Consider the following 27,484-nt stretch of genomic DNA (forward strand, 5'->3'; position numbering starts at 1 on the left):
CCGCAGTGGGGAAAGCCTGACTTGCTGAGAACTCATTTGCATCTGGGGCTCCTTGGCCAGCAGTAACTGACTTTGTACCTCACTCATTTGACTTGGCAATGGGCGGAGGGAACCTTCTGCCAACCTTCTCCTTGCTTTAGCTAATGAATTTTTCTCTTAAACAGAGCTTAGGGAGAGGGCGTGCAGAACCTGAGCCAGCCCAACCTGACAGGGCCTCTCGTTTGGGAATAAGGAACTATCTTTGTGACATTTCCACAGAGCAGTGTTCGCCCCCACCACCGTAGCAACCAGCACAGTGGTATTTCCCAGCCTCGGAGAAGGACATGGCAACGGAGACTAAGATGTCCCTGCAGAAGAGAATTTCCCTGCTGTTGTCATCACTTTTTTTCTCCCCCTGAACTGAAAGTTGAATTTTTTTTCTTTCCTCTTCTTCTTCCCTGTTCTTTGGGTGATGGTTTGCTAGCGTTAGCCTTTTTCAGGCCCAGCCCTGAGAGAGATGCATGGGACCTGGGACTTCCCACTAGAGACGCCAGAAGAAATGGGTGCGGGGATGGGAAGGTGGGAGGAGGGGTTGAGCTGACTGAACTGGGGAGAGGGAGAAATCTCCCCAGCTTGGCACTGATTGCTTAGTCATGCTTGACTCAATGAGTTGAGTCCTCTGTGCCAGATTAGCTGGGAGGCAGCCAGGCTCTGAACTCAGGGAGTCCCCATTGATCCTGCCGAAGGTGGGTGCCCCTGTCTGAGTCACGAGCCCGGGCTAGGCAGTGGGCTGCTGCTGCAGAAGCCGAAGGTGCCACCCACCAGCTCTGGCTTCCCGCGATCATCTCATCAAGGCCTAGTGAAGCTGAAAGGATCTTGTTTATTTGTCGTTTGGTTATTTTCTTTCTTCCCTGGCTCCAAATTGAATGTGCCAGAGGCAGGGAGCTTATCTCCTGTGCTCAGGGCTATGGCCCAGCTGGCGCATAGTAGGCTCTCATCACATGTTTGCTGAAAGACAGAAGGACCCTGCTGTCTGTCTAACTCATCTTCACCTGCTGGCTCTTCCACAATGGCCTGAACTTTGTTGGCTGGTCACTGCTGCAGTCTCAGCACTTTCCTGGAGGCCCAGAGCATAGTAGGTGCTGTGGCAGACACTGCTAGGTGTCCCATGCTGATGTCACGTTGTTCAGGCAGCCACATGCCAGAAGCAGAACTGTCCTAATTCGATGGTAGCAATCTTTGCTTTTGGTCAGGCTTTAAGAGTGTCCACATAATCGTGTCCTGACCTGCTCTGGGTTTAAGTACTCCCCCCCCCATAAAAGGGAGGCAGAGGATAATCCCCTTTGTTCTTTGCTCTCCAACCAGAGTTGCTGTGTGAGGAGGTGATGGTGCCCTTTCAGCAGCCACTGTGTGACCCTGAGGTCCCAAACTTTGGACCAGAAAGCCACCATGATGGGAATTGCAGGGTCAGAGGTGCCTTGATGACATCAACACGTTCTGAACCAGCCTTGGGAACTTCCTCTGGACCTCTTGCTAAACAGTGTCTTTATATTCTGAGCCATCAGCAATTCTCCTCCTCCTGGTAGGCAAATGCATCCTAATGGATCTGGCACTCAGTGCATGAGTGGAGTCAATGAAAGCTTTCACATTCTGAGCGCTCAGGGAGTCTCTGAGCTCCGTCCAGGGCACGCACAGGAATCCTGCAACAACCCTGTGACCAAGGTTCAGTTCGGAGGAGAGGGAAAGGAGGCCTGAGTGCCACAGCAACTTATCATCTAATGGTGCCATTGTCACCAGGGATGGGCAAGGCGAGGGCACAGACAAAAGGCTGTGAGACAGCGCAAGGATGGGCAACACCTGGGCCCTGAGGCTAGGCCAGGATGGATTCTATCTATAACCTATTTTGTGTACATCACCAGTGATCTTCAAAGGAGGGTGATTCATTACCTTGGGGACACCTGGCAATGTCTGGAGCTCTCATATTGGCATCTAGTGGGTGCAGTGAGCTGCTAAATGCCCAAGTGCAGGACCACACCCTTGCAAGCAAAGCATTAATTGGTCCCAAATATTAACAGTCCTGAGGATGAGAAGCTCTGTTTGCTTTCCCTGACTTCTATTTTAAAATTAGACCACTGAGGCACACAGAGGGGCAGTGTCTTGGCCAAGGCCATCCAGCCAATTAGGAGTCAGCGCTGGGAGGCAAATGTAAGCCTGCTTCCTTCGGGTGCAGCGTCGGCGTGCTCCTGGTGCTCCTGTGGCGGGCGGCAAGATTAATTTCAAAAAGAGGCACCTGAAGCTCAAACAGGTGTTGTGACAAGTCTAAGGTCACACAGCAGAACTCTTTCAGAGACTTTCAGTATTTTGGGAGACTTGAGGACAAAAGTCTAGACACCGTTTGGACACCACTGACTCCACCAGCCACACCCGATGGCTCAGTGCCTGCCTGTCATCCTCAACTCTATGCTTGGAGATACCTTCACTCACTCAAGGCCCAGATCAAATGCCACCCTGCCCAAGATCTTAAAGAAACAGAGCTCCAGGGAGGCAGGAGCCACCCCACGCTGTGTTCCTAGGTCCTTGAGGTATTTGAAAGACAACCGTAGGCATGTGGCATAGAGATAAACAAGCAGTATGTCCCTGTCCCAAGGATGATTGTAGTGTCAGAGAGGACCATAATGTGAATGAGCTAACTCCCTGCAGAGACAGCTGGAGGAGGGTAAGGACTGTTAGGCCAGTTTAGAGAGAGGGGCCAGGCCAAGGGGACAGTTCACACATCCAGCGCCAAGCCAATTTAGAAGTGACACTGGCAGATGACTTTCTAAGTGCAGGGAGCTGCACCAAGTAGGTCTCATGGGATAGCACAGGGCTCTGTTATTCCTGTTGCAGTGAAGAAAACCCGGACGATCCTATGGCCAAGGTCACCCAAATAGCAAGTGAGGGAGCCGGGCTGAACGTGAGCAGCTGACTCTGGATCCTACGCTTCACTCTCTGTGTCTCCTCTAAAACAGGTGAAGGGCTTGGCCAAGGAGCTCCCTGCTCACCAAGGTCACAAAGCAGGCGGCCCAGAACCTGGGTTTCCCAGGTGCATGGGAGGGGATGAGGGCAGGGCGGTTGAAATAAAACTTCCCTGGAAGGCAGGACAAGCGGGGTTGTGGGCCGAGAAGTTCAGGGAGAAAGAGGAAAAAGAAAGAAGGAAGAAAAGAATACGGGAGGGAGAAAACAGCCAGTCAGCACGGGCTTGCGTGTTCCTTTCCAAGGTCGAAGCAGGCCCGAGGGCACCCGGGGCGCCGGTGTCGAGCAGGGGCGTCACCGACCGGGCAGCGGCCGCCCCTTTCTTCCCCGGGCGGGCGGCGGGGGCGCGCGTGCGGGCGGGCTTGCTCTCGCGCTCCTCGAGCCCGGGGTTCCCTCCGCCTAGCGGCGGCAGCCGCGGCCCAGACCTGCGTGCTGTGCCTGCGCCGGGCGGGTGTCGCGCGTGTCGGGTGGGAGTGGCGTAGCCCGCGGGCGGGGACGCCACGCGTCCTGGCGCCGAGTTGGTGCGCTCGCCGCGGCGCGCGCTGCTCGGGCCTCCCGGCTCGGCGGGCCTTTCCGGAGCTTCCCGCCCGCGCCCGCGGAGCTTCCGACGTCGGCGCCGAGCGCGCGGCGCGTCTCGTCTCCAGGCCCGTGTGCGCGGGAGCGCCTTGCGGCGGGCTCGCGGCGTGGCACTTGGCAGACGCTCCCTGGCGGCGGGGGCGGCGGCGGCGGCGGCGGCCGCGGTGGCCCGGTAGCCGGCGAGTCCCAGGCCGCCCCCTCCCGCCCTCGCAGCGCCCGCCCCCAGCCCGCCCGCCGCTCCAGCGGGGCCCGCAGCTGACCGGCCGCCGGCGCGCCCCGTCCGGGATGGCGCGCCTGGACGCCTGAGTCGCCTCGCGCGGGGACGGAGCGGAGCCGCGCGGCCGCGCTAGGATGGAGGGAGCCGGCGGCGACCCCAGCGGCGACCCCAGCGGCGAGGGGGCTGCGGACGGCGCCCACCCCGACCCCCGGGTCCCCGGCGCCGCTGCGCCCGGCGCAGGTCCCGGCCCCGGCGCTGCCGCTCGGGAGTCCGAGCGCCAGCTGCGCCTCCGGCTCTGCGTCCTCAACGAGATCCTGGGCACCGAGAGGGACTACGTGGGCACCTTGCGCTTCTTGCAGTCGGTGAGTGTCGCCCGGGTGCAGGGGCAGCCTCTGCGGGGCGCTGGCGTGAGCCCTGCGCGCTCCCCACAACCTGTGGCCGCGGCCCCCGGGGGACTCGAGAGTCGCCGCGGCGGAGGGCGCACGAGAAGCGGGGACCCCCCGGCCGGCCCGGCTCGACTCGGGGTCTCGCTGCTCGGTTTCCCCCGTCGCGCTGCCCTTTTGTTCCCCCCCCCCCCCGCCCACCTCGCCTTTGAAATAGTTTTAAAATTAGTTGCATCCGCGAGGCCGGGGGCTCCGGGACCAGGCGCCGGGAGCTCTCCTGGCGGCTGCTGCTTTTTCCCGGGAACAACTTCGCCGGCTGGTGCACCGGCCACTCCGCCTGTGGGCACACTCTGAAAATCCTGGAGCCCGGCGTCCCCCGCGCTGCAGGATAAAGAACTGAGCCCGGAGAAAGGACGCGGAGGGACACCCGGCAGACCCCTTCAGGGGTCAGGAGAGCGGGTCAGTCGCTCAGTATTCGGAAGTGCAGGCTCCCTAAGTGCCCTCCCTGCCGCCCCCATTGCAAAGCCACGGGCTCAGTCTTTGTAAAATAACAACCGAGCGCGCGCGGTGTGGTGTGCCAGGCATCTTACATCTGTGGTTAGCAAGTTTAACCTTCGCAAGTGGCTCATAAAATAGGGACACATAGTTCCCGTTTTTAAGATCGGGAGAGTTTGGCTCCAGAGAGGTTGAGTAACTTGCGGAGGATCACCCAGCTGCTTAAGTGGGGAGACAGTCTGGGCTTTGAACCCGAGTAGTCCCAGCCGGGGCTTTAAACTCCTGTTCTAAGCTGCAGTTGCTTCCCTTTCTGTTTTCATCTGTGAAAGGGAGGAAGGGGCCACTTCCCTACTCTCCTAGGAAGTGAGAAAAGCGCTGGTGGAGGAGGGGGTGGGCCCGGGACAGGGCAGAGACCGGGATGGAAGTTAGCGACTCCAGGGCCTTTAATCTCCAAGCCTCCTGCTGGGCCCTCATTTACTCCCTTCTCTGCTCGAGGAAGTCTTAATCCTGGCTCGGGAAGGGCTGGCGTGGGGGGGTGGTGGTGGTGGTGGTGGCTGTTTCAGAGACCCTGGAGCCACCCCAGGTGAAAGAGGGAGACTCAGGCTTCCCGAGGCTCTGCTGTCTCGGAGGTGCGCGTCTGGGGGTGGGGGAGGCTCTCTGTGAGGCCTCAGTTTCCACTCGGGGAGGTGGGGAGCCTGCTGTCTTTCCCAGGGAAAGAAGGGGTGAGGGGAGAGGGGTGTGCAGAGGCATTGAAAGCCATTTGGTCAAAGGACCCTTCTCCAAAGGCTGTGCGAATAAGTCAGGGTGGGCCATCTTTCCCATTTCTTTCTTTCTCACTCAAAGGTCCCCCCACCCTCTCCAAGAATCTGCTGTGTTTGAAGCTGGCAGTTTCTGAATTAAAGATGTACACAGCCCTGGCATCTCTGAGCAATGTCAGATTTTAGGAAAGTCCTCACTTCTCCTTTGAAGCCACTCCCTGCTCCTCACTCTGGAAGACAAACAGAAAATGTAAACCAGTTTTTGCTTTAATGGGAAGGAAAATACACCGCTCCCTCCCATTCCCTTGCCTGAGATAGTGCGATTCCTTTTGCAACAGATCCAGATCGCTTTGGGTCACTGTGGTTTTACATCATCCCTGTGTAGAGTCTGAGGAAGCTGGAATAATGGAATTGATGGGAGTCAACATTCTTATTATTAAAGAAACTGAGAGGGGAAAAAAAGAGCTTTCTCACCTTCCACATCATCCCATTTCTGTTGTTGGCGTTGACGTGTCTGTTTGTGAGAAAAACTGGCTGGTTCTGACTTTGATGAATGTCTTGGACCAGTTGTGCCACCTGGCTGACCTCAGTTTCCACATCTGTACAATGCAGGGAGGGAATTCCAGGCTTCTTTTCTGTCTTGTCCCTTTGTGTGTCCCCAAGCTGGTGCCAGAAGCGGACTGATTGTGTAACCTGAGCAGCCAGACCTGGTTTGTGAGCCACAGGAGCCCTCCAGCATGCTGCCTGTAGGGAATGGACCGTGGAACCCAAAGCCTTTCAGTTTTGGGAACCTGCTGCTGTAGGCCCTTTTCATGGCCAGGGCTTTCTCTCCCAGTTGTGACCCTTCTCAGCCTTTATGGTAGCTCAGGGATTCCGCCTCCCTGCTGCCTGGGAAGAGAGTGTGGAACTCCCTGTCTGCCCTCAGTTCCGTGTGGCATAGGCAGGAGGACTTACAGGTCTGCCCGGCCCGCTGGTGTTCCTAGTTGGAAAGTCCTGGTAACCAGAGGACATGAAGCCTCGGTGCAGGCTGGTTACTGCAGGAGATGCTGAGAAGCCAGGTCAGGCTCCTGTCTTCCAGCGCATGGAGATAAAATGAGTGTCTAAGAAATCCAAGTCCAAGGCCGAGCTCCAGGGCCGGGCTGCTTGGGCCAAGTCTTTGGTCTTGTGACCTTGGGCAAACTGCTTAACCTGTTTGAGGCTCACTTTTCTCATCTGTAAAATGGGTGGTGATAATAGAGCCTGCCTTATAGGTTTTTGAGGAGGATAGTAAGTCATATGTTAAAGCACTGGGGGTAGATTTTGGCAGTTGTGCGGTATACATGCACAGTAGTTACTATTGCTGCAGGATAATGAAGCTAGTAGCACAGATGATTAGGGTAGGCTTTGAGCATCCAGAGCGCAGCGATGATCAAGGAGGGCTGCCTGGAGGGAGCCAGGTCTGAGTCAGCTTTGAAAGGAGGGTAGGGCTTAGTCCAAGTCTCCTTTTGACCCGCTAAACTCTGGCCACAAGAATCAGTGGTTTTGGTCTGTTCCGGGTCTAGGGCTTTGTGGTTCCTCCAAAATCTCCCCATCTTTCCTCATCCCCTTCTGGCACCGGACTGTACCCTGTCCCCACTTCCGAGCTTTGCATGTGTTTATTTGGCAGTCATGAAAAGACCAGAGGCTGCACCTCAGAGGTTTTGGGGGACGACGTCTGAGGACCTGACTCCAAATTCGAATCCCAGCTTCTGAAACCCCGCCTGGCCACAGGGGTGCTCCTTGTGTGCTCTGTGGCTGAGATAATCAGGATAGTGACATGACAGTGGTCACTGCGTAGGAGCTGATGCTTGTCATTTACCACCTGGGCACTTGGCATTAAGCTTCTCTAAGGAGTGCCCTTATTATCTGCGTTGACAGACGAAGAAACTGAGGCAAAGTGTCATACGGACAGCATCCTTAAGGTTTAAGCCCAGGTTGCCTGACCCTAGAACTCAGTTCCTAGATACTTTGTGGACTGCATCTGCTTATCTTTTTTTTTTTTGGTACCAGGGATTGAACTCACAACCTCACACTTGCCAAGCAGGCACTTATGCCACTGAGCTCAATCCCAGCCCCTCATGGATGTGATTTGTCATGTGACCCTTTCCCTCTAGCCACATGCCCTCTGTGACATCTGGTCTGTCTTCTGCAGAGTAGGCACAACTGGTCTACATCTTCCTCTGCACTCGGGGTCAGTCCGTGGTACGAGCTGAGTGTGGGACCAGAGAACGAAGCCACTCGTGTTCAATGCTGGTTTCCCCTACACAGCTGTAGGTGATCTTGGGTGATTGCCAACCTACTCCGTGGCTCAGTTTCCCCATCTGTACAGGGTATAATACAACATCTGTGTGACAGGGACATCATGAAGCTTAGATGAGCCTGAGGTTAACATGTTCTGCATGGGCCGTAATTCATATGAATGGCTGTCCCATTGGGTGGCTTTTAGAAAATTTTATTAATAAAAAGACTGAGAAAAGTGATTAGACCTGTTCATCCCACCTGGGGCACAAGCCGCCCCATGGCGCAGCCCTACATGCACCACTGGTGGTTTTGGCTGGCAGGAATGTGCTGAAGGTCCCCGAACAGTGCCGCTGAATGCTGGGGTGGTGTTTTGGGGACCTGCAGCTATGAGAGAGGGGCAGGCGAGGTTGTCTCTTGGCCTCAGAGCCTCCTCTTTTGAGGAAAAGGTGTGAGTCTTGGGCCTCCTGCCTCTCGGCTGGATCCGTCTTGTGGCCGTGCCTGTGTGTGGGGGGGACGGGCCTTGGGCAGGTGCTGCTGGCTCCCAAGATGGGCACATTAGGTGGGATGAGAGGGAGGGCATGGGTGGGCAGAGACCCCGGGTGGGGGACAGCGGCGGCCCCCTGGAGGGCCTGCTTTGGCTAGGCACAGGGTTCTGTCACCCTCAGGCTCCCAGAGGGTCTGCCCGGAATTGGCTGAGCTGGGGGCCCTGGGGAGCAGCCACTGTGGGCAGAGAGCTCCCACAATGCATTCTGTGGTTCTGCTTTTTGGGGGGAGGAGACCAAAGGTTTTCTTCTCATTGGTGCTCTTCTTGCCAAAACAAGACATTGTGGTTTTGCGTTGTCACTATTTTGTGTTTGTATTATTATTATTATTTTTTAAAGATTCTATGCTTTTAGGCTCATACGAGGGAGAAAATCTAGGATAGTGAGGTTAGGGAGTGTGGTTTTGATTCCAGGATCACTGAGACAGAATGATTTCCCTGCTGATTTGGGGGACCTTCACGTGGTAAGATGCTAACAAATGTGTGTCACATAGTTCTCTTTCAGAAAATAAACGATAATTGTAATACTGTGTATTTATTTGTATGTAAGCTATAGGATTTTGAAGAAAAAGAGGGAAGTATGTATATCTTGTGAAGAAAGGCAAGCAGAAAGATAAAAAAGGGAAAATATGCCAAGAAATGCTCCTTGCCTTTTTCATGTAAAATTATGAATATGGAAATATATTCAAGAAAACATCAACAAGAAGAAATGTTATTTTCAGCATGGTTTTTAGATTAGTGTAACAATCATAGTAATAATAGCTTGGTAACACTTTTTTTTTCTCTACTGGGGATTAGAATCCAGGCCTTCGGACTGAGCTTCCCTCCCAGCCCTTTCATTTGTTATTTTGAGACAGGGTCTCCCTAAATCTCTGTGTTACCTGAATTGCACTCAAACTCGAGATTGTCCTGCCTCAGCCTCTCATAGTGCTGGGATGACAGTAGTGGGTCACTGTGCCTCTGCATTGCTATCACATATTGGTAGCTCTCCCTCACCCCCTTTCTATGTCCCAACCCAGAAGTTTCAGGTGTTCTTATGCTTCCCATTTTACAACTGAAGCAAAGACACAGAGCAGTTCGGTCAGTTTCTCAAGGCGACACCGCTGAGAGAGCTGGCCTTAGAACTCCTGGCCACGTGTGTGGCCAGCGTGCTTTATACACACGACCCTGAACTGCAGCAACCTGCAGCTTGTGAGACTGTCTGGCTGCTGAGGCAGGCGAGAATTTAACCAAAAGGTCCAAGTTGTCTTGTTGGTAGGGTCAGGAAGTTGGTGAAAACCTTGTGATGATAAAAACCTAAGTGTCAGTGGGGTTAGATGCCTCCCTCCCCAGCACCTCCGTTTTGTTTATGACAACTAGAGCTGTGGACAGGAAAAGCCATGAAGACGTTACATTGCTCTGCTCAGTGTGCAGGTAGTGCTGGGGCAGCTACTGTGCCTTCCGGGCAGTGTGCTGGGCTGGGCACATGCGGTCCCTGTCCTTCCAAGAAGGATGCCCAGGGGAGACGCGAGCTCCTGCATGTGAATGAGCGGGTTCTTCACACGGGCACACTGGAGGCCCATTCACCATTATCCTGGTGGGCGCCTTGCTAGCCTTTATCTGTCACTTTCAGAAGAGATGGATGGCGTTGGTGTTCCTTGCTTGTGAGACCTCAGGGCACCCCTGTCTAGAGAGTGCCCCCTTTATCAGGCCAGTGAGCCGATGGCCTGCTGGGCCCAGGGCTCCTCCCTCCTTCGAGAAACCCACATCCTCTGCTTAGCAGCTGCCTCGCCCTGCAAGTTAAGTCTTTGTAGCAGACCTGCCTGGCTGCAGGAGAACTTGACCTCTCAGATTTGTGTGATTTCTTTTCTTTTTCCAACAGACAACGCTGTCTGGGCTGTTGTCCTGGTTCGAGGGGACGAAAGGATGGGCTGCCTGTCCCCAGCCCAATCCTCAGACACAGGGCGAGGCCAGAGATGCCTGTGGCCCAGAGTGTGGGGGACAGAGAGTTTGGGGGTAGCTTGGAGTTGTTCTAACTTCCTCCTTTGCAAGGGACACAAGTTGTGGACCGCAGAGGGGAGGGGAGCCTGGCCTGGTAAAGGGCAGCCGCCCCACAGCTTGTCTTGGGGTTCTATCTCTGAGCCCCAGGGAGAAGGCTGGCGTGGCCCGCATGCTTCTCTGGGGCTGTATGTTTTAGCCAGAAAGTTTTTCTGAGGTCATTTCTGGCTCTAGCAGTGGATAGGGGACAAATCCTGTCCCGCTCCCAAAGTTAGGGGCTATGGGGATTTGGGGCTGCCTCGTTCTCTGCACTGTAGGGTGTTGAGCAGCATCTCTGGCCTCCACCTGCTGGATGCTAGCACTTTCCTTCAGGGACCATCATAAATGTCTGTGGAGACTGCCATATATCCCTGTGCCCGGTGCAGAATAGCTCCCAGCTGAGAGCCACTGGGTCAAACCCTCCTTTACTCACCAGCTCTGCTTTCAGACCAATCAGGGCATTTATGGGCGTGTGGGCAATCTGTGCCATCCATGTGGATGTGTGTGGTTAGGTTCATCCAGGGGTAGGGTTTGGCTGTCACTGAGTTCAGATCCCAGCTGCACCCCTGTATGATGTGAGATGTAACCCAGAGCCACTCAGAGCCCCACGTTCCCTGTCTTCGAAGTGGGGATGATCGCTGTTCTCCTGGGAGCTGCAGGGACTTACAGGCTTGCTTGTCCTCCAGGGGAAGGCCAGGGAGGAAGGGGCCCTTCAGACCTGAGGTGCTGGATGAACTTGGAAGTTTATTTTCTTGGCTCCTTCAGGAGCAGAAGGGAATCTGTCCGCCTGCTCCTCTTTTGTCTTGTAGTCCGACACTCAATCTGTGTTTACGGCCTGGTTCCTTCCCCAGGGTAGAACTGACAGCTGATCCCTTGATTCTGGGCCAGGGGAGGCCAGGCTATTTCAAGCAGGCAGGACTGGAGCCATGGAAGGCTGGTGCAAGCAGGTAGCTGTCACCAGGACCTGGGCACTTGTGTCCACCACTGCGAGGAGCTTCTGTAAAGAGGAGCGAGGCCAGCGGTCACAGGCAGTGGATGCTGTCACTCATTAATCCACCTCTCCATTCCCTAAATGGATATTAAGCACCTACTATGTGCCAGGCCCTACTGTGTGTCAGACTGGAAGAGGACGGGCATGGTTCCTACTCTCATGGAATCTTCAGGCAACGAAAGAGACCACTTGAGGATGACAAGAGTTGTCATAATATTGTTATGACCTTTGCCGAGGCCCTGCTGTGTGCTGTTACTCTGCCCAGTGCTTTGCGTGGAGCGTCTCTGCTTCCTTGCAACAGCCCTTTGGAGGAGTTATTATATTACACCTGTTTCCCTGCTGGGGAAACCAAGGCCCAGAGAAGTTGCAAACTGCTCAAAACCCTACAGCTGGGGAGTGCACACACTTAGAAGGAAATCAAATGCGGGGCGGGGATATGCTGGTGGTAGGGATGGTGAGCTCTCCTTTAGATGGGGTGGTGAGGGACTGTGCCCAACCTGAGACCTCCAGGGGGAGGAGGTGGCTGTGGAAAGAAGTTTGCTCCTGGCAGAGGGAGATACAGATGCAAAGGCCCTGAGGCAGGGGTTGTCCTTGGATTGTTGGGGGAACAGTAAGAGGCTGGGTTAGGGTCAGGCATGGTGGTGCATGCCTATAATCCTAGCACTCCGGGAGGCTGAGGCAGGAAGATTACAAATCTTCTGTACTTTGAGATAGAACCTATCTCAAAGTACAGAAAAGGGGCTGGGGATGTAGCTCAGCGGTAGAGCATTTGCCTAGCCTGCATGAGCCCCTGGGTTGCTCCATGATACAGCAACAAGCAAAGCAGCAAAGCAAAGCAAAACAAAACAAAACAAAACAAAACAAAACAAAACAAAACAAAACAAAGCAAAATACAGGCCAGGCTTGCTGTGATGAGATCAGGCGGGGAGATGAGACTGCTGTGGTTGGCAAGGGCAGGTGAACAGTGTGGGTTTTTTCCTCGAGGTGTGAGGAGCCCGGGGCTTAGCAGCATGGGTGTGGCAGGGTCCAGCTGATGATCTGAAAGCCAGGTGTGTGCAGCCTCTTCCCAGGGTCTCGGCCTCCTGCCTGGGGGACAGCATGGAGGAGGGAGGAACCTGCCCTCGTCCCACATGCCTGCCTGCTGTGACCCGGGGCTGGTCTGTCCCCTGTCCCTGTGGGTGTGTGGCACCAGGTGATCAAGGCAGAGTCCCTGGGGGAGGCCAGCTGAGCCCCTGCCACGCCCAGGGAGGAGTCTGGGCCCCTGTTTGTGGCCAGGGTGAGGGCAAGATGTGAGAAGCCACCCTGAGTAGCAGGGCCGTTGCTATGAGATGGGGCCTGCTTCCTGTGACAGAGGGAGGTACTCTTGTTTTCTGTTCAGGAAGCTCATGATTAAGCTCATGAAAGCCTGATTAAAAACTGTTCACGGGAGTTTAGACTCCGTCCGTAGCCAGCAAACAGCACTGCCTCTGCCCTGGAGAGGGCTCCTTCACACCCACTTCCCAGGGAGGAACGCTGGGGCCTGGAGGTGGGCCGGAGCCGGCCAGAGCTGTCCAGTCGCCCTGCTCTCCCTGGACCTACATTCTCTTCTCCACTTACAACCAGGGTGATCCCATTGGGCTCCAAGTCAGTTATGTCCTGCTCAGGGCGCAAGCTGGATCCTTGGGCCAGGTGGCCTCTGCTGCTGTGGGCTTTCCCATCTTTTTTCTTACTGCTTTCTTTTTCTCATATAGTTTTTTAAAAATTGAGGTATGAGCCATGTGACATAAACCTTCATTCACTCCCCTGCTGCCACATTTGCCCTTGCAGTGGTACCGAGTGTGCATGGCCTCAGGGCCTTTTCACCTGCTCCGTTTGCTTCTCGGCTAGCTCTCTAGGTCTTCTCTGTTGCTTCGGTAGCAGCACATCACTTCCTGTATATTTTCCCACTAGATAACATAATGGATTTTATTTTTTGGAGGGGGGACTATTGAGCACAGGAAACACTGAACTATATCGCTAGCCCTTTTGAAAATTTTACTTTGAGACAGGACCTTGCTGTGCTGCCCAGGCCAGTCAAACTTGCAACCACCTGCCTCACCCACCTAAGTAGCTGGAATGCTGGGCATGCATTGTGATGCCTGGCCACACTCAACTTTTTTTTTCTTTTTGAGATAGAGTTTTGCAATGAAGTTCAGGCTGGCCTTGAGCTCACTTTGTAGCCCAGGCTGGTGTCAAACTTGCAATAATCCTCTTGCCTCAGCCTCCTGAGTGCTGGGATTACGGGTGTGCACTACCGAGCCTGGTCTCTCTCTCTCTCTTTTGAGACGGTCTCACTAATGCAGTTCAGGCTGGTCTGGGCTCACTGTGTTACCTAAGCTAGCCTCAAACTCATAGTGCTCGCCTGCCTCAGCCTTCATAGTTCTGGGATTCCAGGTGTGCACCACCATGCCAGGCAATAGTTTTCTTATTTCTTGTGCATTGTCTGTCTCCTTCACCGGAATGTCAAGTTCATGACAATGGGGATTTTTATCATTTTCATGTACTTTAACTCTCTAGCCTCAGGAACAATGCCTGACAGATAGTAGATGCTCACTCAATATTTGTTGAGTGGGAAAATACTTTTTCTCTGTATGTGTGCTCAAGTTTTATTACATAATATGGTTGTTTTGAATTACGTAACTTAAGTATTTTTTGTGCAGATTTTTGGGGATGGGGACTAAGATTGTGTGATGTTTCTCTTCTGTAACCAAAGATAAAGTGGGTGGGTGGTGGTGGAGAGGATTTGGCATCTGAGAATTTTTGCATCTTCCTCAAGTGTCCAGGGTCTGGCCCAGACCTTCAGAATCTGCTGCTTGTCTGTGACCCTCATTGGCTGGAGGACCCTGGGGAAAGAGCTGGGCCTTGGATTATTTGTCTGTAAAATGGGTTGGGACATTTGGCTCGGTGCCTGGCACATGGTCAGGCCTTGGCTGCAGGCAGTGGTCTGTTTTTAGATGTTTTAAGTTCTTGAGCTTTGCCTGCCTTTTGCACAAAGACAGTTACAGCATATCATCTGGATCAGACTGTCTCAGCTTCTTTTTTGGAGCTTGAGATAAACCGCCAAACTTGGCTTGATCAAGTGGCCTTTGTCCCGGACCCTGGTCTCTGCATGCTTTGGGAGCAGGGCTCTCTTGGGAATGACTGTCCCTGGGGCTGAGAGACACTGTGCATCCTCTCTGAGGAACCCTCCCAAAGATGGACAGAAAGCTGCCTAGAAACACAAGGAGGCTGCTCCCATCCTGTACCATGGAATTCCTCCATGAGGCTGCAGGATCCAGAACAAGCTCCTTCTACCTGCTGGGCAAGGCAGTCGCGCACCCTGCTTCATTTGCACCCTTGTGGTGCTGCAGATGAGGGGCCCCTGAGGTCCAGGCAGCTGAGGGCTCTCGCCTGAGCGCAGAGGTGGTGCAGAGGTGGTGCACTGGTTACCTGATGCTGCCAAGGAGATGACCACAAGCTTAGTGGTTAAAACAGCACCCGTTCATTTTCTGGAGGTATGTGTGGGTCAGAGGTCGGTACTGTGTGACTAGGCTCTGCTATGGTCTCAGGAGGTGGTGGTCAGGGCGTTGGCTGGGCCTGTGACCCCATCTGAGGCTGGTGGAGGGAGGCTTGTGCATTAGATTCTGGGCAGAATTCAGTTCCTCGTGGTTGTAGGACTGAGGTTTACCTTTACTTGTGGGATATTGGCTGGTGATCATTGCCACCTGCTCAAGTCTTGTCATGTGGTCCTTTCATGGTGTGGCTACTGCTTCACAGTTAGCAGGTGAATCTCTGGTTTCAAACCTTTCCCTTTTAGAAGGACTCAGTCCCACTCCCAATCTAGGCCTTATCCTCATCTGTTCACTTTTTTAAAATTTTTTTTTTTTTGGTCTTTTTTTCCATTTTTATCGGTACCGGGGATCGAACTCATGACTGCCTGCTTGCAAGGCAGGTGCTTATGCTGCTGAGCTAAATCCCCAGCCCCCCATCTGTTCACTTTTGAAGCTTCTCCTGATTAAGTCAGGCCCACCTAGAGTCAACGGATTTGGGACCTTCATGATAGCTGCAGAGTCCTTACACTTGTATATATGTCCTCATCTGTGAGTGACATAAGCTCAGCCTGCCCCAGCTCACATTTGCAGTCCCACTGACATGAAGCAGGGCAGGGGGGGGGTCCTAATGGAGGTCAGGAATCTTGTAGATCTTCTCAGGACTATGCTTAGTGGTAGATTTGAACTCAGGACTGCCTGATGTCAGAAACCCAGTTCTAACCACTGTGTCTTAATTGACTCCCTCTCTGACTTTGCCCAGAATGTCCCCTGAGGGGAGCTGTTGGGGTCATTCAGCTTTGTTTTGAGTGTGGTGGGAATGTGGGGTGTATAGTGGGGTACAATTTCCCCTCTGGCAGGACTGGCTCTCTCTAATGTATTCTGCAGACCCCCCCCAGCACTTCTTCAAATGATTTGCCGGTTGAGGATGAGCCTACGGCCTCTGTCCCTGTTGGTACCTCCTCTCTGGGGAGCTGGGCAGCTGCTGGACTGTCCCTTTCCTGGGTAGTTGTGTCAGGTGCTCTTTGCTCTTACTTCTGGGAGCAGAAGGTTTTCTGGCTGCATTGATTTTGTAACACAGGGACTTTTCCAGATAACTTATTGTCCAGTTATCTCTAACTGAAATCTTTTGTGCTTAGAGAATGTGTCTCATGGTTTCCATGGCTTTGAAGTTGACTGAGTCTTGGTTTATGACCTATTGCATATGGTCCAACTGATTGACCAGTTGATCCTTGAGCATTTGAGAAAAACGTGTGCCTTTGATGGGTAAGAGGACCTACAAATGTCCTCTAGAGCTAGGTGATTATTGCTGGTGGACTAAGGCTCCCTGTAACCTTGGGTTTTGATGTAGCCTCTACTTATGGGTGGAGCATTGCCTGTTTTTCCCTTGGGTGTTGCTAGTTTTTACTCTGTGTATTTTAGTGTTGTATATTTTAAAATTCTGTGTGGGAGTGTAGAATTTGGCATGCACATCCAAAGAAAAAAACAAAAATAAGTAAAATTTGATGAGATGCACATTTATGATTCTGTCTTCCTGGTGGCGAGAGGACCCTTTTGCTATGAAATACTCCTCTTCTCCTTGGATTGTGCCATGTGTACTGGGTCTGTTTTGTCTTTTGGTGTCTTCCTTTCATGCAGCCTCTGTGTTTTTGTATTTCAAGTACATCTCTTACAAAAAAGGATTTTAAAAAATTCTTATCAGCAGTCTATGCCTTCTAGTTAGACAGTTTAGCTCATGTACATTTAATGTAGTTAGTGACAGGATTGGGTTTAGGTTTAGCGTCTTGTCAATAATTCATTTTGGTTTGTTTGATGGGAACAATAACAGTCACAAGGATCTGATTCTCTCAGATTCCCAATGTACTGGAGGTTCGGTGAGGAGAAAGCTTAGAAGTTACTGTCACCCAGAGCTGGGCATGGAGGCCTCTGTCTATAATCCCTACTCTGAAAGACCGAGGCAGAAGAACCACAAGCTTGAGCCCAGCCTGGGGAATTTACTGAGATCCTCAAAATAAAAAAGTAAGAAAAGTCCTAGGATATAGATCAGGGGTGGATCTCTAGCACCACAGAAAACACAACACAACACAACGCAGGAAGGTGTTGTCACAGGTGCTGGGCTTACTGTGCCTGCCTTCCCATCCCTCCTCACTCCCTTTGTCCTGCCTCACCGATTCCTTCCTGTTCTGGAACTGTGTACCACCGGTCCCTGCCTCCAAGCTGCAGGCCCCTCCTCTGGAGCTGTAGCTCAAGGCCATGTCCTCAGACAGCCTTTTGGTCCCCTTCTCTGCATCGGTTTTCTTCTGGGTACTGGTCACTGCCTGAGTTACCGTGTCTGCTTCCTTCCTTAGTATCTGTGTCGTCCAGGAGAATAAGTCACCAGAGGCCAGAGCCTGTGTGCCCTGTCCATGGACCTGTCCTGGTGCCTAGCACATGGTAGGTCCCCTGTTAGTGTTCAGTAACGAATGAATGCGTGCGGGAAGAGGGTTAAATGGGCGCACAGTGTGACACTCTGCCTGGCCGAGACTTTATCTGGGGAGTGTGAACCGAGTGGGGCAGGCAGCCACGGACTGGACTCCTGGGGGAGGGGCTTGCAGTGTCTCATTTGCCCCATTAGGGAGCCCTGGTGGTCTCAGCCACCAGCTATCCCTAGTTGGGCTGTTGACTGGATGGTTCTTTTTTTAAATTTTTTTTTTGGTGCTGGCGATCAAATTCACGACCTTGTGTTTGCCAAGCAGGCACTTACACTGCTGAGCTAAACCCCCGGCCGACTGGATGGTTCTTAAGATTTATTTTCCTTGATTTGAAGGTAGTACATCCGAACGCGTGTGTGTGAAAATCACACCCCGTGACTGATCAGTTGGGAACCAGGTGTGGTAAAATAGTGTTCGTGTATTCCTTTCTACGTGCCTGCCGGGTCTGGACACAGAACCGAGCACGTGTTTATGGGCAAGGTCGCACTTTTTCACAGGTGACCCTTTGGAAACTTTCATGCCCTCACAAGTGTGCACACGTACTGATTTGGTCCGTCTGAGAGTCCGGAGGCCCCCGATTCCTCAGGGTTCTTCTGAGCACACGGATATCTCTTAGGTAACCACAGTGCAGGGAACAAAGCCAGGAGCTTCATATTGATGCTGAATATTCGGTTCACAGCTAACACGCGGATTTCCCCTCAGATGTCCTCCATACGGATTCTTCCTCCATCCCCACCAGAGCACTGTGCTTGTTCGCCCCTTGCTTTGGTGTTTTATTTTTTGCAGTGCAGGGAGTGGAGCCCAGGGTCTCATGCATGCTATGCAGGTGCTCTACGCCTGAGCCACCCTCCCGGTCTCTTTGATGGTTTTGACTGTTGTTCATGCAAGTTCTCCACTAAGAGAGCAGATCTGTTTATGATTGCCCAGTGCCACCACTAATCAGGACCCTGGAGAGTTGAGCCTTGGGCCTCAGTTTCCTCAGTTGTAAAATGGGGCATCTCTGTTCCTACCCCTCAGGCACGCCACACATTTTATTGAGCATTTACTGTGTGCCTGGCCCTGTTTTAGATGCTTGGCTGCAGCAGCGTTCAGGATAGGCAGGATTTGGCCCCGTGGAGCAGGACTGGGGAGAAAGTAGCCCAGTGCTGAGCTATGTTTCTTTACCTTCTTCCTCGTCTTCAGCAGGAGTGCCCGCCTGGCAGACTGATGAGGGAGGTAGAGGATTAGGCCCCCTGACGCTTTCAGGACAAGGCCTGGAACATAGTAAGCACTCCGTATGTATTAGCTAGCATTGTAACAATCGTGTCAATAAGTAATAATACATACCATGCTAATTTAATAGTAACCCTGCTAATGTGTAATATAATAGCATTACTAGTAAAATCCTTACTATCTGACCAGTCCGTTCCCATTGGCGCTGAGGTACTGTTCTTTTTTTTTTTAAATCGCAGACTGTGTGTATCTTTGTTCAAGTGCTGTCAGTTCTTTTCTCAATATAGTGCAGGGTAGGGGGCTGAGGAAATCTGGTCTTGGGACCTTTGGCTTTTATTAGGGCAGCCAGCCATTGGCACTGGAAGCCTAGGATCAGGCAGTCAGAGCGGGAAGGGATTGAGACAGTGTTTCCTCCATTGATCTCATTTTTCTACAAAGGGAAACTGAGGACAAAACTATTCAGAGGCTTGAAATACAGAGTGAGTGTGGGGCTGGGATGCAACTCAAACCCAGGTCTTCACTCCACCCCTGATAGAATGCTTTCATCCAGCGCTAAGACTACCTGGGGAGCCCAGAGCGAGTTTTAGGTTGCATCCAACTAAGTTGGAGGGATCCTACATGCCTGGGCTCGGTCCCTGTCTCAGACTTTTTGATTTCAGTGACCATAAGTGTGCATGCGTGCGTGTGCGTGTGTGCGTGCATGTGTGTGTGTGTGTGTGTGTGTGTGTGTGTGTGTGTGCTTGAGTTTGTCAAATGTCATGTCTTGGCCTCTTGTGTGGGCCAGGTCTTGTGGTGGCCACCAAGGGAAATGTGACTAAGTAGAACAGAATGAACCACTGTGATGCAAGGTCAAAACTTTGGTTCCAAACTGGGGAGTCCTCAGGCTGGATCAGACCCCTGAGCGGGTTTTGACAACCCTGCATAGTGCTGAAAAAGAATCTTTTTAACAAGCCACCAATATTGAAAAATGTAGAAATCTCATGTAAAAATCTGCTGTCTGACTTCTGAAATAATCAGGAGATGAACTCACAGTCCAGCAGGCAGTGCTTGGCTGGAGCTGAATGGCAGCCGCAGCTCTGCGGGGCACAGGGCCTGTGGTCTTCAGTTTGCCACAGTGGCCACCCCTCCGTAGCGTGTCCTTGACACCGAGACTAGTGCTGGCTCCTATGGTCACCACAGTGGCCCTGCTGGCTTTTAATTGTATAGTTAAGAGGACAAAGGACCGTTTCTTCTAAACATTATTTCTATAAAGTAAAATAACTAAAGCCAGACCCAGAGGGCCGTGTGTTTGGAGAAAAGCAGGAGGTGACAGGTTTCCCTGAGGAAGACGAGAACGGTGCTGTGTGTAAGGGACAGAGAGGCGCTTGGCTGTTCGGGGAGACCCAGCTGCCCGCCTTCCTGTGCCTGCCTGGCCTGGCTGGCGCTGAGTGTGAAACGCCTTCCAGTTGTGGGTGGTCTCTCTGGTGCACCGAATGGAGGAGACAGGGTGCTCTCTTAGGGGGCTGATGCTGTTACCCAGCTTCCATTTCCTGTGGCCTGTGGGCAATCACTCTCTTTTCTTCCTTTCTTTTTGCAACATCAGCTGTTACACAGAGCGTTCCCACATCCGTTTGTCACACTTCCTGCTCTTGTGCTCCGCTCCTCTGGGAGACCTGAGTGCAGACCTCTCTGAGGAAGCAGTGGGTTTCCCTGTGGGTAGCGGAGGGCCGTCAGGGACTGTCCAGAGCCTCCTGTTGGCCTACAGGACCCTGACACTGTCTGGCCTGGCTGGTCATCAGGATTCACTGGTTGCATGTGACAGAAAGCCCATCACAGCTGGCTTTAGCAAGAAGGGCAGTTGCAGGAGCCCATCGTGCGGCTTTGTTAGTGAAGGCTCCACCCCCTGTGCGGGGCTCGGGCACTGATTGGCTGCCTTGGCCACACCCATCCCTGACCCATCCCTGAGACTCAGGCCTGGTCTTGGTGAGAACCCTCTGAGTGTCCAAGAAGGAGGACCCCAGGGTGTTGACCAGAGAGGGAAGCAGGGTGCTCCCGCTTCACGTTGCTGGGACTCCACCCAGCATGGTAGCCTTTGCCAGCCCTCAGCTGTGGGTCCCAAGGAGCTCTTGTCACCTGGCCTGCATGCTGTGCCCCTTGGGCTTGCTGGAGTCCTGCCTCCTCAGGTCTTCCCTGACTGCCTGCCTCTTAGCGCAGCACTGATAACATCACTGTCCCCCTGGCTGAGGGGTTGAGCTCAGTGGACCCTCTCCCAGCTCTATAGCTTCCCAGGAACCTCCTGGGGTGCATGCTGTTTCACTGAGGAGAAGCCAGGGAGGTTCAGTGTCATGCAGTGTCCTTTCTTGCTGGAGATTCAGCTGTGTGTTTGGTTTTCCCTAAAGACACCCAGTGTGAGGTTGAATCAGGCCTTCTAGGTGAGTCACTTCAGGAAAAACCACTTAGTCTGTCTCTGGGGGGAGAGTGTACCAGGCGTGGGGAAACAGGATGTGCAAAGGGCCAGAGGCAGACACGTTTCAAGGAGAACAAGAAGGCCAGGGTGGCTGTTGCCAAGTGAGCCAGGAGAAAAAGTCAGGGGTAACAGGAAGAGTAAGAGAACGGAGCGCATGCAGAGGGCACCCTGGAACCTGAGGAGGCCGCTGGAGCCGGGTGATCTGCAGGTGAGGTGCTTGTCCTGCCTTGTGCTCCCGTGTTAGTGGCTGTGTGAATTAGTGTTGCTGGCCTTGGCTTTCCCAAGGTGTTGGTGGCGTCATTCTCTAGTGTGTGCTGTGACCCGGGCACAGTGTAAGCTCTCGGCGGGTGACGGGGCATGAACTTGTGAGTGAGTGACTGGCCATCTGGGGCAGCTCTGTCTTGCCAGCGTGGCCACCCCCGAGGTCAGCCCAATGGGGAGCATCCTGTTCTTCCCCCTCTGCCTTCCACCTCCCACACACGGAGGTTGAATGAACAGAACCCAGAATGTTCTGGCAGCACCCGCTCCTCTTTCCAAGTGACAAAGGCATCTTTGTTTCACGGGGTGTGAAATCCATCACAGAAGCGGGGTGCCTGCCCAGAAGTCAGCCAGGGGCGGGGGAGGGCTGAGAGGAAGGCCCTCGTCCAGCCTGGGGCTGTGGGTAGATGGCCTGAGTCCCCAAACCCTCTGTCCCCAGGTGAGCCTGGTGCTCTTGACGTGGCTGTATGTTAGGAAGGAGGCTGCACACGGCCCCACATCTGCTGAGCGGCCGCCGGTCACTGTGTCCTCCCATCCCTCAGTTTCCTCCCACCTGCTCAGGAGCTCAGGGCTGGCAGGTTGTCCAGAAACAGCCCCCGGGCCAATGGTAAGCCCTGGTGTCTTTGGGGAAAAACAGTTCGGCAGCATCTTTGAAAGTAAAAACTCACAATACTCTTTGGATAAGTTTCCTTGGGTCTCTGTCATCTAGAAACAAGAGAAAAAGCTGTAAATTATAAAGATGTCTATTCCGGTTGTGTTCATGATGCAAAAATTGACAAGCACAGTCGTGGTCATTGGTCCATAAAAGTCTAGGATTGGTATGTAAAAGAATGCGCTTCCTCTCTGTTGATGGGCATGAAGGCTGCCCCGAGCTGGACGGTCCAGTAAGAAAGGCTGGGTGGCAGTCAGTTATGGAGTGTGATCCTACTTTTTAGGAAAAAAAAAAAATAGCACAGAAAGGGCTGTCCTGGTGGTATGTGTACTAGTCAGCTGTCCGTTACGCTGATAGAATATCTGAGAAAATCAGCTTTAAGGAGGGTATTTGGGCTCAGCTGATTTTGGCTGATGGCTTCAGAGTCTGAGTCCATGGTTGGCCCCGATACTGTTGGACTGGTGATGCGGCAGCACATTGTGGGGATGAAATGTTTAGTGCGAGAGGCTGTTTGCATCACGGTGGCCAGGAAGCTCAGAGAGACAGGAAGGGGCTGGGTCTCCATAGTCCCGTCAGGGGGATGGCCCGGTGACTTAACTCCTCCTGAAGGCTCCACCACCTCCCAATATCCACATGGGCTGGCGACCAAGTCTTTGATACGTGAGCTCTTGTGGGACATTTAAGAACTGTAGCATGATGGTCCGCATCAGGGTGGAGAAAGGTACTGCAGGATGTACACCAGGCTGTGCACTGGTGGCCTCGGGCTGAGAATAGGGAGGAGGCTAGAGAAGAATCTTTCTTACTGTACTGTCGTGTACTTTTTTTGCACTGTGCACTAATTATAACTAAAAATATTTTAAAGTTAATATTGACTAATAATAGAGCAAGACAGATGATGGCCTTTTTTTCCTTTGAAATGGTGAGGGCTGAGGGAGGAAATGCTGGGTTTCCTGCTCAACCAATGTGTGCACCTCTGTGCTTAGGGTGGTGATGGTGGCATGTGCAGGACCCTGCTCGGGCTCCTGTGAGCTCCCAGGCTTGCTGGGTCAGAAGCCTGAAAGAGAATTCAGTATGATCTGCTGTGTGCCGAGGCAGACACCGCTCAGGCCCTAAGGTCCTGTGGTCATCTCTGCTGAGTGCCTTTCCCTCTCTGTACCGGGCACAGCCCTGCCTCCGGGCCCTCGCAGTGGCTCAGAGATCGGTGTGGCTTGGCTCTGTCTTCAGCCACACTCTGTTCAGATGTCGCTGTCTGCTTTCCTGACGGTCCCATAAAGCGTGGACGTTGGGTTACTTTGAGCCGTCCCCTTACTTCCCATATGTCCTCTGAGAAGCCATTCCTGCCCCTCTAAGCTCCGTGACCCTCGTCCTCCCTGGCCTTCTCGTCAGTCCTGGGCCCTCATCACTTTCTGCCTGGCGTTGGAGGTGCTTTGGTCACCTGAGCACGGTGTCCCTGATCCTGGGTCACTGTTGGCCCAGAGCAGGTGCTTAGTGCTCCTTGGGTTCACCTTGATGTGGGTGCCTGATGCTGAGTCCACTGGTAGCACAGAGTAGGTGCTCAGTGCATGCTTGCTGCTCCCTCATGGAGGAACTTCAGAGTCTGAAGACCTGAAGTTTGAGTCCTTGGCACGTGGTCTGCCAGCCCCAGCTCCTCCTTTTTAGCCATCTGTGTGACCCAAGGAAAGTCATTGTCTTCAGTAAAGTGGGATTAATAATATGGAGCTTCCTGGGCTCCTTGTACATCTGAAATGAGCCATGATATACAAAAGATGTTTAGTGTGGTGCTCTGCAGATAATTAATGCTTAATTGATGCTAGGTGCCATCAGTAATAATGAACCAAGTCTGGAGTTTAGAACGTACAAAAATAACCCTTTGGAGAACACCTGTGATTGTATCTTAGTTACTTTTCTCATTGCCGAGACAGAATACTCAGTACCCAAAGTTGACGGAGGAGAGATTTGTTTCAGCTCATAGCCTGCAGAGGGTTCTGTCTGTTGTTGGGGGGCTCTACGGCAGGGTGGCGTAGCCGAGGGTCACGGCAGAGAAACAGTTCATGGTGTGGCAGGCAGCAAGCCTGGCTTCCCTCTCCCCCTTTCTGTTGCTTTCAGATGATAAACTTTTGGATTGGTGCCTCCTGCACCCAGGTAGGGCTTCCATGACCCACACTCAGAACTTTGCTAACTGCAGAGAGTGAGCTAATCCAGTGCCACACATCCCTAATCCCAGTATCGTGCATCCTAGATCCAGCCAGCTCCGAAAAGCCCCACTTATGAGCGCTTGAGGCCTTGGTGGTGGGGGCGACATCTAGATATAAGCCCTAACAAGGTGCCAGACCTGTAGATGATATTTTTGGGTCACAGAAGCCTCCCCTGGTCCTTTGAGAAGCAGGACAGTGGGGTAGCTGAGCCAGATCACTTAGGTCAAATCTGAGCCTCAGATGTGACACACGGACAAGCTCTTTGCCCTCATGGCATTGCAGTGGACATTCTGGTGGGCATGGGACAGTGGTTCTTGAAGGGCAGTGTAGCCCCATAGGGGACATAATGGCAGTGTCTGGGGTCATTTTTAGTTGGCTTAGCCAGGGAGGAAGATGCCACTGGGATCTATAAGTAGAGGCCAGGATAGCTGCTGAACCCCGCAAAGTGCCCAGGACACCCCACATGGGTTGTCTGGCCCTGAACATCAGCCATGCAGTGTGAGAAACTGTGGCTAGTCCAGTGCCTGGCACAGAGTAAAAGAGCTCAGCAAGCATTAGCTGTGATGCTAGCGGTGACCAGCATGTTTCTGTTTGCCACCCATTTTGCAGAGGAGCAAGCTGAGGCCTGAAGAGGTGCCGCAACTCAGCCAAAGCCTTGATGTTGGGCACTGCTGGAGCAAGGGTTTGGAACCGGGCTTGGTCTCCACAGGTTGAGCCCTGAGGCATGGCTGAGAGGAGCACTCTGCAGAGCAGGCTGTCACAGGGCACCAGCAGGGAGGCCAGTGGTGCTCAGGGCTTGGGCTGGCCTGGAGTTGAGGAGGAGGGAAACCCTGAGGCTGAGAGGACACAGAAGCCCCTGTCCTGCTGTCGCTGCTGGCTGCCTGGCCCGGCCGCCCCGCGTGGTGCCAGCACTTGTCTCGCCAGTCACCATTCCGCCTTGGGCCAAGACACGTTCTCAGCTCCCTCTCCCCCTGGCAGGTCTTTGGCAGCCTCCGAGAGGGTGGGAGGAGGTCCCTGCTGCTTGGGAAAAGCTGCCCTGGATGGACAGCACATGGCGTCCCAGCTCTGTGGGCTGCCCCGTGGTCACTGTGCATCGCCTCTCTTTCTCTGAGCCTCAGTTTCCTGCCCGGGCACTGGTGGGGTGGGGAGTGGGATGGAGATGGTGCGTGAGACCTTGGCCCCCAGCTCACATTCAGTCACTTTAGAAGCCGTCCCTCTGCTGACATTTCCCAGTGTGCACTCCCTGCCTGACCTCCAAGCGTCGTGTTCGGGTGACGACTGGGCGTCTCATCTTGGGTGTCCAGTGGGCACTGCAGACCCCGAGCCTCTTAGCTTGCAGCCTGCATTCGGCGCTCTCTCTGCCCTGCTCTTGCTCTCTGTCCTGCCTTCCGCCCATCAAGAAATCCTGTTGGCTCCAGTGACTCCATACCTGGAATCTGGCCACATCTTCCCCTCACACCCCTCTTAGCCACCATTGTCTCCCACTAGGACTGTTGTAGCTGCCCCCTCCTTGGCCCCTGCTTCCACCCCTAGCCCTGGCAGTTAGTTCTCCACACACCTTATATAAGTCAGACCATGTTCCTCTGCCCAGAACCCTCCTGTGGCTTCCACTTCACTTGGAGTAAATGCTATAGGGCGGATAAAGCCCCCAAGCCCAGCAGTACCAGTTTCATTCTCTCCTTCCTCGATCTCCTTACCAAACATATCCTGCCTCAGGGCCTTTGCACTTGCTGTCCTGTTGGTCCAGAATACTTCCAAAGTGTCCATTTGCTCATTACTTCTTCAGATTTCTGCTCAGGTATCTTGTTTTCTCAGTGCAACCTTCCCTGACCTCCTGTCTAGTACTGTCCCTTCCCTCTTCTCTATCACTCTTTTATTCATTTGGTTGTTATCTGTTCCTTTCCTCAGTAGAATTTAAGATTGTAGAGAGCAAGAGTTTTTGTCTTTTCTGTTCTCTACTGTACCCTTGCACCTAGAACCATGCAGTGGGTGATCAGTAGGTGTCTGTGGGATGATGGAAGAACCATGCAGTCATTGTCACGTGTCTCCTGAGACTGTATTGCATTTTAGGTGTCAGGGACACAGATGAGTCAAACTATGGTATGTGTGTCCCCAGAGAGCTCCAAGCTAGAGGAAAGAAGGAACATACAGAGTTCTAGCACTGTGGTGAGTGGTAGGTGCTTTCATGAATAGATCATTTGGGATTGTTTGTCTTGTATGTGCAGAAATTCCAACTCAGCAAGGTCTTAAGCAAACAAAACAAATCAGAGCAAAGCAAACCCCAAAACTTTTATGGGTTCACTTGACTGAGGAGCAAGGGCCTTAGGCATAGCTGGAACTAGGTGCTCCTTTGTGTGACCCATGAACTGCACAGGAGCCAAGCACTGCTGCCCCGGGCTGGGGGCCTGAGCTCTGATTGGCTGGGCTGGATCACGTGTGCATCATTGTAGCTGGAAAGGTGTGGGCTCCTGCATGACCAAATGCACCATTTACAGGATTAAAGCCTGACTTCCAGGAGACCCAGTCTCACCCAGTCTCCGGGAGCTGCAGAAGGGGTTTGTCTGGGCCATTTTGGGCTGTGTGGCTCTGTTGTAGGCAGTTGGGAGGGGGATGGGGGTGTGGAGGTTCTGGTGGTGACAGGCGGCTCTGCCTGTCCCAACACACACCTCCGCTGACCCCTCAGCCTGTCTGCTGGCTGTTCCCGCCTCTTGCGATTTTCCGTCTTCGTATCACAAAGGGGGTCCAGATGGTGCGGCTCTCAGGGCGTCTGCCATGCAAATCTGTTGGGTTCATATTCCCGCTCTCCCTCCCCCACCTGCATCTGCCGGCGCTGGGCATCTGGGATCCTATTTCGGGCCTGAGGGAGGAAGGATACCCGGGCTCCCTGGATGCTCCTTTCTGTCCAGTGGTGCTGGGAAGCCGCTCTGTCTGAGTGTGGCCGCAGTGCTTGCCTTCAGTTCCCAGGGATACCCCTGTATGCTGACAATCCTGGGTTTAAAGCAGGACGCCCTCCCTTTTACTGTCCACAGCAGCCACCTGGGGAGCCGTTAGCAGCAGGTCTGGATGGGGCCTGAGCCTCTGCATTTCCAACAAACCCCAGCAGCAGAGCTGAGATGCTGCTGCTCAGGGACACGCTGAGTGGCAAGGGCCTGGGGCAAGCATCTCTCAGGGAAGCCCCTGCATCATCCTCGCTGTCACCAGCCGGATCAGGCACGTCCCCGTGACAGTGTCTCTTGGAACCCTTGTTCCGGAGGGAACAGCCGAGTCCCACCCTGCATCCGATGTGCTGTAAGCTCCAGAAATTTTGGCTTCTGCTGTCTTGATTCTGTCCGCGGATACTGATTAAGGTCCTGCTCTGCACGGGAGCACTGTCACACAGCGCTGGACCAAAGTCCCTACACTCACAGACCTGACATTTTGGTGGGGGAGATGGAAAGAGGACAAGTGACACACAGGACGGTCCTGCTGGTGCCAAGAG

At 53.3% G+C, this 27,484-nt stretch overlaps 1 protein-coding gene across 2 annotated transcripts in view; it reads left to right on the forward strand.

The window, feature by feature from the left end:
* Positions 1–3,768: 3,768 nt before the first annotated feature.
* Prex1 (phosphatidylinositol-3,4,5-trisphosphate dependent Rac exchange factor 1) overlaps positions 3,769–27,484 on the forward strand; it is a 164,243-nt gene continuing 140,527 nt past the window's right edge. The window contains exon 1 of one of the 2 annotated variants that reach the window (XM_023564245.2): positions 3,769–4,146. In XM_023564245.2, coding sequence (XP_023420013.2) covers positions 3,919–4,146 — 228 coding nt within the window. In that variant the 5' untranslated portion in view covers positions 3,769–3,918. Of the gene's footprint in view, positions 4,147–21,040; positions 21,110–27,484 lie in introns of those variants that run through there. The other variant, XM_063248205.1, reaches the window with a different exon arrangement.

The sequence above is a fragment of the Cavia porcellus genome, unplaced genomic scaffold (assembly GCF_034190915.1).
Source record: "Cavia porcellus strain 051 isolate PalLab524CR breed Dunkin Hartley unplaced genomic scaffold, mCavPor4.1 scaffold_5, whole genome shotgun sequence".
Lineage (NCBI taxonomy): Eukaryota > Metazoa > Chordata > Mammalia > Rodentia > Caviidae > Cavia > Cavia porcellus.